A 19,364-nucleotide genomic window follows, 5' to 3' on the forward strand; every position below is an offset into this window, starting at 1 on the left:
AAATAGGGCTTCTCCTCTAAATATCTGAGCAGTTAATTTCCTTTTTTTTTTTTTTTGATGGAGTCTTGCTCTGTCGCCCAGGCTGGAGTGCAAAGGCATGATCTCAGCTCACTGCAACCTCCACCTTCTGGGTTCAAGCAATTCTCCTGCCTCAGCCTCCTGAGTAGCTGGGATTACGGGCGCATGCCACTGTGCCCAGCTAATTTTTGCATTTTTAGTAGAAAAGGGGTCTCACCATGTTGACCAAGCTGGTCTTGAACTCCTGGCCTAAGGTGATTCACCCTCCTTGGCCTTCCAAAGTGCTGGGATTACAGGAGTGAGCCACCATGTCCAGCCATTAAGCAGTTAATTTTTTTTTTTTTTTTTTTTTTGAGACAGTTTCACACTGTCACCCGGGCTTGAGTGCAGTGGCGGGATCTCGGCTCACTGCAACCTCCGCCTCTCAGGTTCAAGTGTTTCTCCTTGCCTCCACCTCCCAAGTAGCTGGGATTCCAAGCTCCCACCACCATGGCCCGCTAATTTTTTTGTATTTTTAGTAGAGACGGGGTTTCACTATGTTGGCTGGGCTGGTCTTGAACTCCTGACCTCGTGATCTGTCTACCTTGGCCTCCCAAAGTGCTGGGAGTACAGTCATGAGCCACCCTGCCTGGCCTAAGAAGTTAATTTCTATCTTTATGCTTAGCAATTCCTTCTGAGTTATTTATTCCATTGACTGAAATGATCACTAATATTGATAGGAACATGGTGATTATGACACACTATTTTAAAAATGCTATCCTTTAAAAAATAAAGGTAGGAGAGAGAATTCTAATTTTGGTAATGGCTTAGTAGTTTCCATTGTTCTGAACCGCTCACAACTATAACCTCTGGATGACCTACAACTACCTGAAGGATTGGAAAACTGCCATAATCAGGAAGAAAGTAGATGGGGTTGACACTTGAAAGAAACGAAGGGCATTAGTAAGATTCCCATTTTTTATGGTTTCACACCTAAGGCAGGCCTCAGTGCTGAAAATAGCTAAAATTCCAATAGAAACCCCAATCCCAGAGAACTAGAGTTCCAAATTCTTTGTATAGACTTGCCCAAATTGCCAGCTGACACCTGAATTAAGCACACCTGGGAAAGATACTAAGGCGACCAGCTAAGTCTAAAAGAATTGAAAAGAATGTCAGTTGCCACTTACCATAGACAAGACAGAAAACTTTTCCTTTGAGTATAGCGAAGTTAACTGCTTACTGGGACAAAACAACAACAACAACAACGACAACAATGACTACTATTCAGAGGACCAAAGAAGAGTGCAGAGCCTATAAATTTAGCATTCACAATGTCCAAAGTTACTAGTACCAAAAACAGAAAAATAGGACAACAACAAAAGAAAAGGCACTGCATACTGACTCTAAGATGATGCATTTAGCATACAAAGATTTTAGAGCAGCTGTTACAACTATGCTCAAGGGCATAAATGAAAATGTGCTTGCAATAAATGAACAAATAGGAAATCTCTGCAAAAAAATAATAGACACTATAAAAAAGAACCACATCAAAATTCTAGAATTGGGCTGGGTGCAGTGGCTCATGCCTAGAATCCTAACACTTTGGCAGGCCCTGGTAGGAGGACTGCTTGAGCCTAGAGCTTGAGACCAGCTTGTGAAACATGGTGAAACCCTGTCTCTACAAAAAAACACAAAAAAAACTAACTGGGCTAGTGGTGTGCATCTGTAGTCCCAGCTGTTCAGGAGGTGAAGGTGAGAGAATCACTTGAGGCCAGGAAGCTAAGGTTGCAGTGAACTGTGTTCACGCCACTATATACTCCAACCTGGACAACAGAGTGAGACTCTGTCTCAAAAAAAAAAAAAAGGAAGAAATTCTAGAATTGAAACATGTAACTGAAAAAAATTCACTCAATAGAAAATTGGAGATGACAAAGTAAACAGTCAGTATTTGAAGGAAGAATTGGCCTGGGCAATACAGTAAGACCCCATCTCTATAAAATATAAAATTAGCCAGGAGCAGAGGTGTGTGCCTGTAGTCCTACTGATGTTATGAGGCTGAAGTGGGATTGCTTGAGCCCAGGAGTTTGAGGATGCAGTGAGCTAGGGTCATGCCACTGCACTTCAGCCTGGGCAACAGAGTGAGACTTTGTCTCAAAAGAAAAAAAGGATGAAAGAGTGATAAAAATTATTCAATCCAGGCTGGGCGTGGTGGCTCATGCCTGTAATTCCAACACTTTGGGAGGCCGAGGTGCATGGATCACCTGAGGTCAGGAGTTTGAGAACAGCCTCGTCAACATGGTGAACCCCCACCTCTAGTAGAAATACAAAATTAGCCAGGTGTGTGGCACACACTTGTAGTCCCAGCTACTTGGGAGGCTGAGATAGGAGAATTGCTTGAACCTGGGAGGTGGAGGCTGCAGTGAGCCAAGATCGTGTGCCACTGTACTCCAGCCAGGGTGAGACAGAGTGAGACTGCGTCTGAAAAAAAAAAGAAAATTATCCAATCTGAAAAACAAAGAGAAAATGATTAAAACAAAACAAAACAGAACAAAGCCTTAGGGATTCACTGGACAAAATCAAAAAGCCTATCGTATGTATAGCTGGAATTCCAGCAAGAACATGAAAATGAGGCAGAAAAAATGCTTAGTATCAGAAACAATGGAAGCCAGAAGACGGTGGAATAGCAGCTCTGAAGTGACAAAAGGGAAAATTAAAACCTGTCAACATAGAATCCTGTAAGAATGAAGATGAGGGCGGGGTGTGGCAGCTCACGCCTGTAATCCCAGCACTTTGGGAGGCCAAGGCAGGCGGATCATCTGAAGTCAGGAATTCAAGACCAGCCTGGCCAACATGGTAAAACTCCATCTCTACCAAACAACACAAAAATTAGCCAGGCGTGGTGGTGTGTGCCTGTAGTCCCAGCTACGTGGGGAGGCTGAGGTGGGAGGATCGCTTGATCTTAGGGGTGGAAGTTGCAGTGAGCCAAGATCATGCCACTAGACTCCAGCCTTCATGACAGAGTGAGACCCTGTCTCAAAAAAAAAAAAAAAAGTATTCCCAGAGGTTAAGAGGGACATAATGATAAAAAGGTCAATTCATCAAGAAACCAAAAGGGCCATAAATGTTTATGTGCCTAAAAACAGAATTTCAAAATACATGAAACAAAAACTGAGAGAACTAAAGGCATAAATAGATACAGTTAAATATTTTAACACCCTTCTCTCAGTAATTGTTACAACTTGAACCCCCACCCCACAATCAGGAAAGACAAAGAAGATCTGAACATTATCAGCCATTCTGACCTGAATGACATATAGAGAACAGTATATTCAACAACCACATTTTCTTTGCAAGTGCACATGGTACACTTACCGAGAGACCACATGCCGAGCCATAAAACAAGAATACATTTAAAAGGACTGAATGTCTTTAGCCACAATGAAATTAAATTAGAAATCAATAAGATATAACAAGAATCCCACATATTTGGAAATTAAACAACACATTTCTAAATGATCCACGGGTCAAGGAAGAAAGGGAAGTTAGAAAATATTTCAAAATAAATTATAAAGTTCTACTGGGAAAACAACAGATCTATGAAAATTAGTGTGTTAAAATAAAATAAATGGAACAAAAGTGAATGATGAACCCATCAAGAGATGTGAGAGGAGAAAAGAAAAACTGAATAACTTCAGATAGAATTTTACAAAAACAGATGTTTCACCATATTCCATCTGCTTAGGCAATACGCAGGGATAATGGATTCTCAAATCTCCAGCAGGACCTTGCTTATTGGTGTGCTCACTTCCCCCACTTCTCTACTGCACTGTGTTAAGAACTCGGTCATAGAATAGCAAGCATGTATCCCTATTATCTCTATGGAAACATCAACACCACTTTCCTGCCTATCTCATATGCCAGCATCATTTCACTGTTAGAAACAGAAGTGAAAGAGCAAAATTATGCAACTGTTTTACCTTGCCTCCTCAATGCAAATCACTAGAGTGCCAGGACGAAAGGTATTACAGAACAAGAATGCTTCCACTATTAATAACAACGAAAATAGTACAAACACTTACTGAGTATTTGATATGTGCCAGACACCATCTAAGTGTTTGTAAATGTTAATTTTCTTAATGCACTATGAGGTAGGTCTTATGATTATCCTAGTTATGGATGAGGAAACTGAGGCAGAAGGAGGCTAAGTAATTTGCCCAAGCTCACACAATTAATAAGAAAAAAACTGGGATCCATACCCAGGGAGTCTGGCTCCATACACTTACCTACTGCTCTATATTTCTTCTCTAGCAGTGTTCTATGCTGGAACAGTATGTGAACTGTCTGCCCTAAGAAGTAAGCACAGTCAGCCTAAATCCAATTTGAGAGCAGAAATGAAAAAACTTTAAGATTCTTTTTTCCTATTTTCTTCTCTTATCCACACCTTACCGCCTACCTTGCATTTGTTCTACAGTCTCCATAAATCTAATTTAATTAGAGCTGATGTCTCTCCTACTTTGCAGCTTCAGTTGGTAAGCTGAAGTGAGAGCAAGGCATGCTCTCTGAAACTGACTTGTGATTATTTTACGCGCTTAATCCCTTTTACTAGGATTCTGATACCTCCAGACTTGGTCAAAATTACGTCTAAGACCTCCCCTAACATGAATGTAACAGAAATGGATTAAGTCTATGGTATGAGAGGTGTCCATGAAAAAAGACAATAATAAGAAATGGGACAGGCAAACAAATGCTTAACAAGTATTCCTTAAAGGCAGGTGATATTGAAATCTGTTTGCTAGCCACTTTCTAGGTCTTTTTGCTAAAGCGTTTTTTTCAGAATCTGGGGCTATGTCTATAGTGGCCACCCCAGAGCCCATGCAGCCACCCCTGGGACACGGGACAGCGGGCCACGGACCCCGCTGGGCACACACGCCTCCATGGTCGTAGACCATGACGTCAGATGACTGGGCAGAATTTAGCAGAAAATTTATCCCAAGATGTTGAGGGCTTTCACTTTAAAGCTATAATCTATTCTCCAAACCTAGAGAGCATATACCCTCATGCCCGTTCTCAGACTGCCAGCCTGACAAGAGAGAAATCCTAGTCATGCAGATTTCAGAGACTTAAAGGAGGAAAAGAGCTCTGTGGTTGACTTATTACAGAATTAGGACAGGACAGATATGAAGATATGTTCACACAGAGTTGCTCTAAATGTCCATGAAAGACACCAACATGGGGCAGGAGGCTGGGAGAGGACAGACCGGGAGAAAAACAGAGTGAAAAGGTTCTCCACATCTAGCTGCAAAATAACCTATACACAGGAAAAATTCAAAGTACATTTAAAAAGCCTTAGAATTGCAAAGGACCCAGCGGTTATTTAGTAACAGGGACCTCATTACACTGAAAGATGAGCCATTCTATCAGGCCATAAAAAGTAAATATCTAAATAATGAATCATTTTCTCGATGACTTCCTTTATAAGTTGAGAGTTACTTTATTTTTTTGAGATGGAGTCTCACTCTGTCACCCAGGCTAAAGTGCAGTGGCAAGATCTCAGTTCACTGCAACCCCTGCCTCCCGGGCTCAAGCGATTCTCCTGCCTCAGTCTCCTGAGTAGCTGGGATTACAGCTGCCTGCCACTTTTTTTGTATTTTTAGTAGAGACAGGGTTTTACCACGTTGGCCAGGCTGGTCACAAACTCCTGGCCTCAAGTAATCCGGCCGCCTGGGCCTCCCAAGGTGCAGGGATTACAGACCTGAGCCACTGCTCCTGGTCAGAATATTTTTAAATACAAGTAACATATGATACACTGTTAGTGAAAAAAAAATTCAAGCCAGGAAAGAAATATGTCACCCTGCTTAAATCTTTCCGTTTCCTCCTTCGATTTATTATTTGCATCAAACATCTCTCAGTTTGCCGTTTTTCACTAGCCAGGCTTTGGCAGCTTGTATCACTTAAAACCAGTTCCATTGTTCTCTCCTGTATCATATTGCTGAGAATGCTTTTGGTTTTATCTATTAACATTTTTTATGCTACAGATACAGGCAGAAATTTATCTACTAGGAGCTACATGACAATATTATGTTGTTGATAAGGGAAACAATTTAAATTTTAAAGAATGACTAATGGCCGGGTGCAGTGGCTCAGGCCTGTAATCCCAGCACTTTGGGAGGCCAAGGTAGGCGGATCACCGGAGGTCGGGAGTTCCAGACCATCCTGACCAACATGGAGAAACCTTGTCTCTACTAAAAATACAAAATTAGCCGGGCATGGTGGCACATGCCTGTAATCCCACCTACTCGGGAGGCTGAGGCAGCAGAATCACTTGAACCCGAGAGGTAAATGTTGCGGTGAGCTGAGATCACACCATTGCACTCCAGCCTGGGAAACAAGAGTGAAACTCTGTCTCAAAAAAAAAAAAAAAAAAAAAAGACTAATGACTAAAAACTGAAACATACTGTTTTTGTTTTATAATTATTTTTATAAACCTTGTAAGCAAGTCATGGCAAATACCAGAATCAGTTTTTTTTTTTCTAAATTTAAATAACTTCTGTAACTAAGCAGATCAAAACTAACAGTAAATACTTCATTCCCATAAGCATAGTGTCCAGGAGCAGAATGCACCAAAGAACATATGAAGAATTAAATTTTTCTAAAGAATACTGCCAGAAACTTACAAATATTATAACTCAGAAATAGTGGGGCCAGGAGCGGTGACCCACGCCTGTAATCCCAGCACTTTGGGAGGCCAAGGCAGGTGGATCATAAGGTCAGGAGATCAAGGCCATCCTGGCTAACATGGTGAAATCCCGTCTCTACTAAAAATACAAAAAATTAGCCGGGCGTGGTGGTGGGCACCTGCAGTCCTAGCTACCTGCAGTCCTGAGGCAGGAGAATGGCGTGAACCCAGGAGGGGAGCTTGCAGCGAGCCGAGATCGCACCACTGCACCTCAGTCTGGGCGACAGAGCAAGGCTCTGTCTAAAAAAAAAAAATTGGACTATTATACGAATCGTCAGATATAAATCAGTAAATCTTAAATATTATTTTTATCTTCTAAATTTACATTATTTTAAGTATTTCATAATATCTGTACCTTAGTTTAAGGCTTTCAGAGAGTCTTTCAGCTTCTTCAACGGCTTTTTTGATGTTTGCAGGTCCAAGAACTGAATGGAAATAATCCTAAAATTATAGGAAAACCATCCCATATTGTTAGTACTGGGCATTGCATGTAACACTAGTGCTAAAATCATTAAACTCATGGTGCTTATATAAAGGGAAGTTTGTTTTATTACGATGGAAGATTTTTAAAAACTTTTAACCTATACACACGTATAATTTATTCTCCAAATGTCTCAAAAGTATGTCTTCATACCATTAGTAAGTTAAAAAGATCCACTAGTTCATAAATTTGACTTATTTGTAAGTCACCATTAAAAACTATAAATAACATTCTTGTTATTTATAAGTGCCAAAGAAAAAAACCTTTCAAGAATAAAAAAAATATGTACCTAGTTTTCTTCCTCTGGTCTCACAATGAAGCAAACTGTGTACAGATACAACATGAAATTTGTTTTGTTTACTTGTTCTAAACAGATATTTTTGCTTCTACCTGTACTTTACCTGTACATTTACACATTAGGAAACTCTGAGCAACTAAAAAACCAAATGATAGAAAATAAATAATTAATAGTATAATCTAGGCCAGGCACGGTGGCTCACACCTATAATCCCAGAACTTTGGGAGGCCAAGGCGGGCATATCACTTGAGAACAGGAGTTCAAGACCAGCCTGGCCAACATGGTGAAACCCCATGTCTACTAAAAATACAAAAACCAGCTGGATATGGTGGTACATGCCTGTAATCCCAGCTACTCAGGAAGCTGAGGCAGAAGAATCACTTGAACCCAGGAGGCGGAAGTTGCAGTGAGCCAAGATTGTACCACTGCACTCCAGCCTGGGTGACAGAACGAGACTCTGTCTTGGAAAAAAAAAAAAAAAATTATAATCTACCTTTAAAAAATGCAAACGGTAAAAGGTTTGGCATATAATTTACTGACAAGTACAATGAAGTTGTTGCTTTTTCTTTACATCACTACTCCAAGAGGTCACTCATTAGATACTACAATCAGATATTTTCAAATCAAGGTTGGTATGACATGGCAGTAGCTAGTTAAGTCAGTTGAATGACTCCTGGATCAAGGATTCGCCACAACATGTCAATATGACTTTGCAAATAGAGCCTACTAGCACAGTTTATTACAAATTATAATAATCATAATTTGTAAAAAGAAGGGTTGTAGCTCAGAAGTACCCATCTTTGGCTCTCAGTCATGAAGAGCTGTAATGGTGGAGCCACATAAACATATATAACAGCCCATATAAATAGATATAACTTACAGATTACTTATGATACAAATAAACAAACATAACATAACTTCTGTAACTAGGCAGATCAAAACTAACAGTAGGCTGTGTGTGGTGGCTCACGTCTGTAATCCCAGCACTTTGGGAGGCCAGGGCGGGTGAATCACCTGAGGTCAGGAGTTTGAGACCAGCTTGACCAACACGGGGAAACCCTGTCTCTACTAAAAACGCAAAAATTAGCCAGGCGTGCTGGCGCGCGCCTGTAATCCCAGCTACTCAGGAGGCTGAGGCAGGAGAATCGCCTGAACCCAGGAGGTGGAGGTTGCAGTGAGCTGAGATCGTGCCATGGTACTCCAGCCTGGGCAACAAGAGTAAAACTCTGTCTCGGGACGGGGGAAAAAAGGAAAACAAAACAAAACAAAACAAAACAAAACAAAAAAACTACCAGTAGGCTGGGTGCAGTGGCTCACACATGTAATCCTAGCACACTGGGAGGCTGAGGTGGGTGGATCACCTGAGGTCAGGAGTTCAAAACTAACCTGGCCAACATGGCAAACCCCCGTTTCTACTAAAAATACGAAAATTAGCCAGGCGTGGTGGCACGTGCCTGTAGTCCCAGCAACTTGGAAGGCTGAGACAGGAGAATTGCTTGAACACGAGAAGTGGAGGTTGCAGTGAGCAGAGACCATGCCACTGCACTCCAGTCTGGGCAACAGAGCAAGACTCCATTTCAAAACAACAACAAAAACTAACAGTAAATAATTCATTCCCATAAGACCAGTGTCCAGTAGCACAATACAACCTGGAGCATATGAAAAATTAAATTTTGCTAAAGAAAACTGCCAGACATTTACAAATATTATAACTTAGAAAAACTGGATCTGAGCTCTAATCCAATATACCAGTGCTCAACAATCTATCATTCTAAACACTTTTTAAATTTCAAAAGAGTATGTGGTAACACAAGAACAGAATATGAATGACATAGCAAAAGTTTTAATTTTTGTGTCCCAGTTAACATAAGACTTATTTTTAAGAAGAAAAATCTGTTGATGGCCAGGCCGGGTGGCTCACACTTGTAATCCCAGCACTTTGGGAGGCCAAAGCAGGTGGATAGCCTGGTCAAGGCTTTAGTGAGCCATTATCGTACCACTGTACTTCAGCCTGAGCAGCAGAGTGAGACCCTGTCTCAAAAAAAGTCTGTTGATAACAGTTATCATATGTCTATCTAGCCTAAAAGTAGATCATGTTTTCTTTGGTTGATTCTTCTAAAGCCTAAATATATTAGAAGGACCCTTCACTATGTAATTCCAATAAAAGTGTGCAGTTTGTTCAATATCATATCAATTGAACATTACAATAATTTCAGTTAGCACACTATGTCCTGACTACTAATGCAATCTCTTAACAGAAAGTAGAATGTAATCATTACATTAACAGAACCATTTAACAGAAATCATAATGTAATCATTCTGAATAAACACAAAATGCAAAGTAAAACCAAAAATGCTATGACTTGTTTTATTCATTTTTACACATGAACTCACTAAAAAGCCAGCCTGTAAGCCCAGCTTAAACCTATTTAAACACAAAACATTGTTTAAGTTTGGGCATGTCTGTTACACACTACCAGATATTCCCCTAATACTAGTGAGGTTTCCTGTCAATTATGTATCTCTGTGCTCTTAAAGGAGCACAGTTAAAGTAAGTATAAATACTTTCAAAATTGTAATAGAAGAAAAAGATAACATCCAATTATTACATAACTAAAAATGTTTGCTTCTCAGGTTTACCAGAACTTTCCTGACTCCTGAACATATGGATTCAAACAACTTTCATGATATCCTAAACAAAAATAGGTTTACCAATAAATATTAAGAATTTTCAAGAAAGTCATAAAAATGTTAAAATACAATTCTAATTTTATCTAGAATTTGCTACACTAATATTTTCAATACATTTTCTTTCCCTGCTTTTTCAGATAACCCTGAAAAAATTATTCACAAGCTGACTTTTTGATAAGTAATAAAATGTAGTGTCCTTCTCTACTAGTGAGAGAGCTTGCTAAATTAATGTTTTATCTAAATCTCAATTTTCTTTTTATTTTTGAGATGGAGTCTTGCTCTGTTGCCCAGGCTGGAGTACAGTGGCGTGATCTTGGCTCACTGCAACCTCTGCCTCCCAGGTTCAAGCAATTCTCCTGCCTCGGCCTTCCAAGCAGTTGGGATTACAGGCGCCCGCCACCGCACCTGGCTCATTTTTTATGTATTTCTAGTAGAGACGGGGTTTCACCATGTTGGCCAGGCTGGTCGTGAACTCCTGACCTTGTAATCCACCTGCCTCGGCCTCCCAAAGTGCTAGGATTACAGGCGTGAGCCACTGTGCCCCCTTTTTTTTTTTTTGAGACAGACTCTCACTCTGTCGCCTGGGCTGGAGTGCAGTGGCGCTATCTTGACTCACTGCAACATCTGCCTCCCAGGTTCAAGTGATTCCCCTGCCTCAGCATCCTGAGTAGCTGGAACTATAGATGTACACCACCACGCCCTGCTAATTTTTGTATTTTTAGTCGAGATGGGGTTTCACCATGTTGGCCAAGATGGTCTCAAACTCCTGACCGCAAGTGATCCGCCTGCCTCAGCCTCCCAAAGCGTTGGGATTACAGGGGTGAGCCACTGTGCCTAGCCTAAATCTCAAACATTTTCTAGTATAAGAGTGAAAATACAAGTTTCTAAGGAAGTTCAATGACATATATTCAGTCCCTACCTGATTTAAAGGGTAAAAAACAGAAAATACCTTGTTAGTAAATTTAGCACCTCACATACTTGAAGAACACTAGAGAGGCTGGGCTACAGAAAATACAACAACAAACAGTTCTGCAACTAGGCAAGGTGGCTCACACCTGTAATCCCAGCACTTTGGGAGGCCAAGGCAGGCAGATAAATTGAGCCCAGGGGTTCAAGACCAACCTGGGCAACAGGGTAAGACCTTGTTTCTACTAAACATTTAAAAATTAGTCAGGTGTGGTGTTGTGTGTCTGTACTCCCAGCTACTCTAGAGGCTGGGGTGGGAGAATCAGCTGAGCGCAGAAGTCGAGGCTGCAGTGAGCCATGATTGTGCCCACTGCACTTCAACCTGGGTGACGGAAGTGAGATTCTGTCTCAAAACAAGCAAAAAACAGTTCTAAGACAGAAGCAGATGAAGCACCCTGGACACAGCAAATGAAAATAATCATTTTTCTGAAAAACAGGAACTGAACTACTGAATCATATGAAATAATGGCCTAAGTTACCTGAGCCTTTGCAGAGAGCTTCTCAACCTGAACTTCTCTGCCTCGATACTCCCTTTGGAAATGCAATAGAGACTCTATGGAAATGGAAACATCTCATCTATTTAAATGTACTCACTACCTTCTCAAGAAGAGGAAAAAAAAAAGAGGTAGCTACAAAAATATTCCCAACCTTGTCATAGAAAAAACATAACTATTAACTTCCAAGAATAAAGCAAAAAGTAAACAAGAACATAAAAACAAAAACAAAAACAAAAAAACCTGGTTGGGCGTGGTGGCTCATGCCTGTAATCCCAGCACTTTGGGAGGCCAAGGCGGGTGGATCACCCAGGGTCAGGAGTTTGACACCAGCCTGACCAACATGATGAAATCCTGTCTCTACTAAAAATACAAAAATTAGGCCGGGCTTGGTGACGGGTGCCTGTAATCCCAGCTACTCGGGAGGCTGAGGCAGGAGAATCGCTTGAACTCGGGAGGCAGAGGTTGCAGTGAGCCAAGATCGTGCCATTGTATTCCAGCCTGGGCGACAGAGTGAGACTGTCACCAAAAAAAAAAGAAAAAGAAAAAAAACCCTACCACACAGACAAAACAGCAAACAACAAAACTGCCAAAGTTATCCAAATTTCAAGACTTTCAAAAATATTTACTCTAGTGAGCACCATTTACACTGTGTTTTAAGCAATTCTACTTTAACATATTTCATAGACTGTGCAAAAACTTGTTTGAATTTAGGAAGGCCTCTGTCTCTTATCTGCAGATAAGTTATGTCCAAAAATGTTAAACAATATTTCTCCCAGAGCAGGACTAATTCAACCATTGTGGACAGATGAACGAACCTCCAAATGCAAGGGGTCCCTTCTTCAAAGATAGAGCTAAAAACCTAGTAATTGGCCAGGCATGATGGCTCAAGCCTGTAATCCCAGCACTTTGGAAGGCAAAGGCAGGCGGATCACGAGGTCAGGAGTTTGAGACCAGCCTGGCCAATATTGTGGAATCCCACCTCTACTAAAAATACAAAAATTAGCTGGGCATGGTGGCGTACACCTGTAGTCCCTGCTACTCGGGAGGCTGAGGCAGGAGAACCGCTTGAACCTGGGAGGCAAAGGTTGCAGTGAGCCGAGATTGTGCCACTGCACTCCAGTCTGGGCAACAGAGCGAGACTCCGTCTTAAAAAAAAACAAAAACAAAAAAAACCTAGTAACTGTTATTAGAATAACTTTGCTAATGAGAAGAAACACCAGCAATGATTTATCACCATTAAATAAAATATTAAAGTCATTCCTTAACAACCAAAAGTCACACTCCTCTAAAAATAAAAATAAGTGGACAGGCACAGTGGCTCACAGGATCATGCCTGTAATCCCAGCACTTTGGGGGGGGAAGGGGGGCGGATCACAAGGTCAGGAGTTCAAGACCAGCCTGGCCAATGTAGTGAAACTCTGTCTCTACTAAAGATACAAAAAAATTAGCTGGGCGTGGTAGCGAGAGCCTGTAATCCAGCTACTCGGGAGGCTGAGGCAGGAGAATCGCTTGAACATGAGATGCGGAGGTTGCAGTGAGCCAAGATCGTGCCACTGCACTTCAGCCTGGGTGACACGGCGAGACTCCATCTCAAAGTAAATTAAAAAAAAAAAAAAAAAAAAAATCAAAGAAAAAAAGAAATTTTGTTATTTCAATAAGTCAATTTAAATAATACAAGCCAATTTCTACAACCAAAGAACAAAATAAAATCTTATTATTAATTGAGAGTGGCTTCTCTACCAAGTAAAAAATCTACAGGCAGTATTTTGTTACTACTGACAGGCAGTAAGATTGTTTCTAAGTAAAGGTAAACCCAGCAACACAACATCCTTCACATTTGTTTAATGAGCCTCTACATTCTTCACATTCTTCTTTTGCTAGTTTGTTTTTTGTTTGTTTGTTTGTTTTTTGAGATGGAGTCTCTCTCTATCCCAAGGCTGGAGTGCAGTGGTACGATCTTGGCTCACTGCAACCTCTGCCTGCCAGGTTCAAGCGGTTTTCCTGTCTCGGCCTCCCAAATAGCTTGGATTACAGGCGCCCACCACTACACCCAGCTAGTTTTTTTATTTATAGTAGAGATAGAGTTTCACCATGTTGGCCAGGCTGGTCTCGAACTCCTGATCTCAGGTGATCCAACTACCTTGGCCTCCCAAGTACTGGGATTACAGGTGTGAACCACCACGCCCAGTATACTTTTGCTAGTTTCTAATACAAATGAAATATATCTATTTTCTCTATCAACACTTATCCTAGTCATCAGCTTTTTCTCTTCATTTATATTGCCCCTGCCCTCCCTATCCATGGTTTCAGCCAAATGGAAGACAAGCACCTGTTCATAGGATTAAAAGCAAAAAGAAGTTTAAAGATTTGGGGAGTGGGCTGGACGCAGTGGCTCATGCCTCTAATCCCAGCACTTTGGGAGGCTGAGGCAGGCAGATCACCTGAGGTCGGGAGTTCGAGACCAGCCTGGCCAACATGGAGAAACCCCATCTCTACCAAAAATACAAAATTACCCAGGCGTGGTGGCACATGCCTGTAATCCCGGTTACTCGGGAGGCTGAGGCAGGAGACTCATTTGAACCCAGGAGGCAGAGTTTGTAGTGAGCCGAGATCACGCTATTGCATTCCAGCCTGGACAACAAGAGTGAAACTCCATCTCAAAAGAAGAAAAAAAGATTTAGGGAGTGATCAGTATCAATTTTGCAAAATGAGATTTTTAATATGGCTACAATGTTGGTCATATATAAAAAGCTGTCACATAAAAACAAGAGACTAAACCTTGAATCTTAAGAAAGTACAATAAAACTACTATTTAAAAAACAGCCATGTTTTCTTACTTAATGAGCAAACTCAATTCTTCTACTTGACCTAGCAATGATTAATTACCTCAGAAAAAAATTATGAATCTGTATGTTGCTATAAACTTGTACTAATCCATGGCAAATCCAAGAATATGCACGAGTTCACACATTACACACATTTGTAAATAATAACACTGTATCTTTAGTTTCCTTTTTCTATCTACATGAGAGATGATGCTGCATATAATTTGAGCTAAATTTCATTATTACTTAAAATTTTTAGAAAAAAATCAATAGCTCCATTATGCAAAATAACTTAGGAAATAACAATGCAAAAATAAAAGGTACCTGCTGTTGCTTGAAATCAGGTCTTTTTTTGATAAGATTATAAACAGTCACGTATTTCATATATAGCACATAGGCCCTTTCCTCATCACGATCTAATCTGCATTCTTCTGCTGTCTTAAAGATCTTCAGGGCACTGTGCACATAACTTGAAATTAGAGAAAAAAAATAATTAAAGTACTTGACATCTGGGAAAAAAATACAGGTCATATACAAAGTCCACAGATAATCTTTATCAGGGGTCCCCAACCTCAGGGCCACAGGTTGGTACTGGTTCATGGCCTGTTAGGAACCAGGACACACAGCAGAAGATGAGTGGTGGGCTAGCCAGCAAAGTATCATCTGTATTTACAGCCACTCCCCATTGCTCGCATTGCCACCTGAGCTCCGCCTCCTGTCAGATCAGTGGCGGCATTAGATTCTCATAGGAACACAAACCCTGTTGTAAACTGCACATGTGAGGGATCTAGGTTGTGCACTCTTTTTTCTTTCTTTTTTTTTTTTTTGAGATGGGGACTAGCTCTTGTTGCCCAGGCTGAAGTACAATGATGCGATCTCTGCTCACTGCAACCTCTGCCTCCCAGATTCAAGTGATGCTCCTGCCTCAGCCTCCCAAGTAGCTGGGATTACAGGCATGTACTACCATGCCCGGCTAATTTTTGTAGTTTCAATAGAGACAAAGGTTTCACCATGCTCGTGAGGCTGGTCTCGAACTCCTGACCTCAAGTGATCCTCTCATCTCGGCCTCCCAAAGTACTGGGATTACAAGCGTGAGCCACCATGCCCGGCCAAGGTTGTGCATTCTTTATGAGAATCTAAGGCCTGATGATCTGTCACTGTCTCCCATCACCCCAGATGTGATGGTCCAGTTGCAAGAAAACAAGCTCAGGGATATCACTGATTCAACATTATGGTGAGTTGTATAATTATTTCATTATACATTACAGTGTAATAATAATAGACATAAAGTGCACAATAAATCTAGTGCACCTGACTCATCCCAAAACCATCCTCCCTAACCCTGGTACATTGAAAAATTGTCTTCCACAAAACCAGTCTCTGGTGCCAAAAAGGTTGGGGACCGCTGATCTTGATAAAGCAGATTTCATGATTTAGGTTCCACTACTTCAGAATTGATAAAAGTTAGATGCAAGTTTGGATACAACCAACTTATATAGACCACTTCCTCTGGGATAAGGGTAGTGCTAGAGGTAAACCAGACATTGCTAGAAAGGAATCATCTGTCTTAGGCCTGACCTTAAGGTTGTCCTATCTAAAGGCGGCTTTACCTTTCCCATTGTTTCCCATTTGAAAATCACTCAACAGGAGTTAAATAGAGTTGTTTTCTGTTACCCCATCAACATTACCAACTTAGCAAGATAAATAGCCCAATCCCTCTCTTACTCTTTCTGCCCTTCAAAAGATCTTTTTATTTTAATTTTATTTTATTTTATTTTGAGGCAGAGTCTCACTCTGTCGCCCAGGCTGGAGTGCAATGGTGCAATCTCAACTCACTGCAACCTCCGCTTCCAGGGCTCAGGGATCCCTCAGCCTCCCACTAGCTGGGATTAAAGGCCCATGCCACCATGCCAAGTTAATTTTTGTATTTTTAGTAGAGATGTGGTTTCACATGTTGCCCAGGCTGGTATCGAACTCCTGACCTCAGGTGATCCGCCCACCTTGGACTCCCAAAGTGCTAGGATTACAGGCGTGAACCACCATGCCCGGCCTCAAAAGATTTTTTTTTTTTTTTTGAAATAGAATCTTACTCTGCTGCCCAGGCTGGAATGCAATGGTGCAACTTCAGCTCACTGCAACCTCCACCTCCCAGGTTCAAGTGATTCTCTTGCCTCAGCCTTCCAAGTAGCTGTGATTACAGCTAATCACATGCCTGGCTAATTTTATATTTTTAGTAAAGATGTGGTTTCACCATGTTGGCCAGACTGGTCTCAAACTCCTGACCTCAGGTGATTCACCTGCCTCGGTCTCCCAAAGTGCTGGGATTAGAGGTGTAAGCCATGGTTCCCAGCCAAAAGTTATTTTTTTATTGTTATTATTTTTTGAGATGGAGTCTCACTCCGTCACCCAGGCTGGAGTGCAGTGGCATGATCTCAGCTCACTGCAAGCTCCGCCTCCTGGGTTCACACCATTCTCCTGCCTCAGCCTCCCGAGTAGCTGGGACTACAGGTACCTGCCACCACGCCCAGCTAATTTTTGTATTTTTAGTAGAAATGGGGTTTCACCATGTTAGCCAGGCTGGTCTGGAACTCCTGACCTCAGGTGATCTGCCTACCTTGGCCTCCCAAAGTGCTGGGATTACAGGCCTGAGCCACCACACCCGGCCAAAAAGGAATTATTTTTATATCGTGTTATGAAAAGACAATGACTTGTGACTGAATATTTTTTTTTTAGAAGCTTCATAATCTTAGCCTCTTAAACTTTATGACCTAGAGGTCATATCTGTATGATCTGTCTGGAGAGTAGATAATATGCATATGAGCAGAATATGTATGTATTGTGCTACAATTACATTAAGACCTTCTTAGAGAAGGACCTTCTCTAAGAAGGTCTTATTTTATTCGTGTGATGGTGTTATTTTCAAATAAACTTTAAATTAACATTCATCTGACTTTAATATGGAAATGAACTAAAAATTAATAATATTTGATTCAATCAAACTAGCAAAGGATACATCATACCTCTTAGTGCTTATTTTCTCTGGTTTAACTTCCGTCTTCTTATTGAGGTCTTTTAGTGAAGAACTGAGGTAGAGTTCTTTAGGAACTGAAGCCACAGCAGGCATGATGAATTATCTTTACTTTTCCCCTTTCACAATGGATGCTATATTTCCTTAAAAGTAGTTCTTTTCTGAAAGAAATACAAATAATTATACTAATTTTCCTCATTAACAATAAAACAAGTGAGCAGTTTAAAAAAATAAAACTCCTAAACCGTATCCTTTGCTAACAGGGTTAATTTTAAATTATTTACAATATCTATTTCAGGAGTTTAAGATACGCAGAACATGAGTGAACAATTTAATAATTTTTTTCAAATTTTAATTAACCAAATGAATTACTTTTTGTATCATTTTGCTTTAAGAGTTGGGAATCTTACCTGTCAAAGGAACTAGCGGTAAGAATAATAAAAGTTTTTACATGTTTCTTCTGTTAAAATAGCATTAATGTATAGATTATAAGTAGATGGAATTTTTATCTAGAAACATTTCTCTTTGCTCATTGACGATACCCGTTTATTTATTTTTTTAAGTGATTTCTTCCTCTTTTTTTTTTTTTTTTTTTTGAGATAGGGTCTCACTCTGTCACCCTGGCTGGAGTGCAATGGCACGATCTCGGCTTACTGTAACATCCACCTCCCGAGTTCAAGCAATCCTCCTACCTAAGCCTCCTGAGTAGCTGGAATTCCAGGTGTTCACCACCATGCCCCAGCTGGTTTTTGTGTTTTCAGTAGATATGCAGTTTCATCATATTGGCCAGGCTGGTCTCAAATTCCTGGCCTTAAGTGATCTGCCTTGGCCTCCCAAAGTGCTGGGGTTATAGGTGTGAGCCACCATGTCTGGCTACTTCTTTCCACTCTCTTAATAATCTTCATTCTATCCGTTCACTATTATTAAACAAATGGATATCAATGAACATCTAATTGTAAAAAGCTAAGTAAGGTACAACTTGGAGCAGGGTATGGGGAGGCCTCTGCTCACTTATGGAAATTCCAAAAGCATCCCAATTTGCTTTAATTCTAGTAACATTTTATATTAAATATTAATACTTTGTGATTCATTGGTACTCATCCCTTTTAACCCTGTGCACATGAATCCACTGTCTTAGTCACCAAACCATTTTGTTCTCTGAATATTGCATTTTTATCATTTTCACTTTTTTTCTATCTATACTTGCTCCAGGTATCTATAAACACATGTTGAACCAAACACTTTAATTTGTACTTTCAGATCTATGCATTTAGAAACAATGATCTAATATACAAACATTTTCTATACTTTACCATCTACCCTGGGTCCTGTGTCTAAAGCTGTAGTGATAGGGGAGAAAAGGTCTCTGGACCACACTGTCACACCCAAATGGGTCAACTGATATCAAATACGTCCTTCTAGCGAGGTATCTAATTCATCAACAATTCATCAAACCTGCAAAGAGCATCCATTAAGGAAAGAGTATGACAGGGTTCCCCTGGGTTTCCTCATACTTATAGAGACAACAGCATTGTTTCAATGTCAGTGTAAATCATCAGGAGATTTAACTTGCAACAGTAGGCCTCGTGTTAAAGAGAGGTATTAAAGGGGTATACAAGGTATGGTCTCTGATTCTCCAAGAAAAAATAGTTTAACCAGAAAACATACCCTCCCCACCTTACCACCTCATTATCTCCTGCCCATTCCCCACAATGTTGAATGAAAAACCAAGAATATGTGTAATATGATACTCTATATAAAGTTTAAAAATCAAACTGAATTGAACAATATATTGCTTAATGATATAAACGAGGTAAAACTATAAAGACAAACAGAAAATGATAA

At 40.6% G+C, this 19,364-nt stretch overlaps 1 protein-coding gene across 4 annotated transcripts in view; it reads right to left on the reverse strand.

Moving 5' to 3' along the window:
- The window catches only part of USP8 (ubiquitin specific peptidase 8), an 83,245-nt gene that overhangs the window by 51,601 nt on the left and 12,280 nt on the right, over nt 1-19,364 (reverse strand). For 3 of the 4 annotated variants that reach the window (XM_011995755.1, XM_011995756.1, XM_011995757.1), the window contains 3 exons: nt 17,512-17,680; nt 14,816-14,960; nt 7,089-7,174 (listed from right to left, as the gene is read on the reverse strand). In XM_011995755.1, the coding sequence (XP_011851145.1) occupies nt 7,089-7,174; nt 14,816-14,960; nt 17,512-17,615 (335 nt within the window). In that variant the 5' untranslated portion in view covers nt 17,616-17,680. The remainder of the gene's footprint in view (nt 1-7,088; nt 7,175-14,815; nt 14,961-17,511; nt 17,681-19,364) is intronic. The other variant, XM_011995758.1, reaches the window with a different exon arrangement.

This window comes from Mandrillus leucophaeus, unplaced genomic scaffold, assembly GCF_000951045.1.
Source record: "Mandrillus leucophaeus isolate KB7577 unplaced genomic scaffold, Mleu.le_1.0 Scaffold497, whole genome shotgun sequence".
NCBI classification, from domain to species: domain Eukaryota; kingdom Metazoa; phylum Chordata; class Mammalia; order Primates; family Cercopithecidae; genus Mandrillus; species Mandrillus leucophaeus.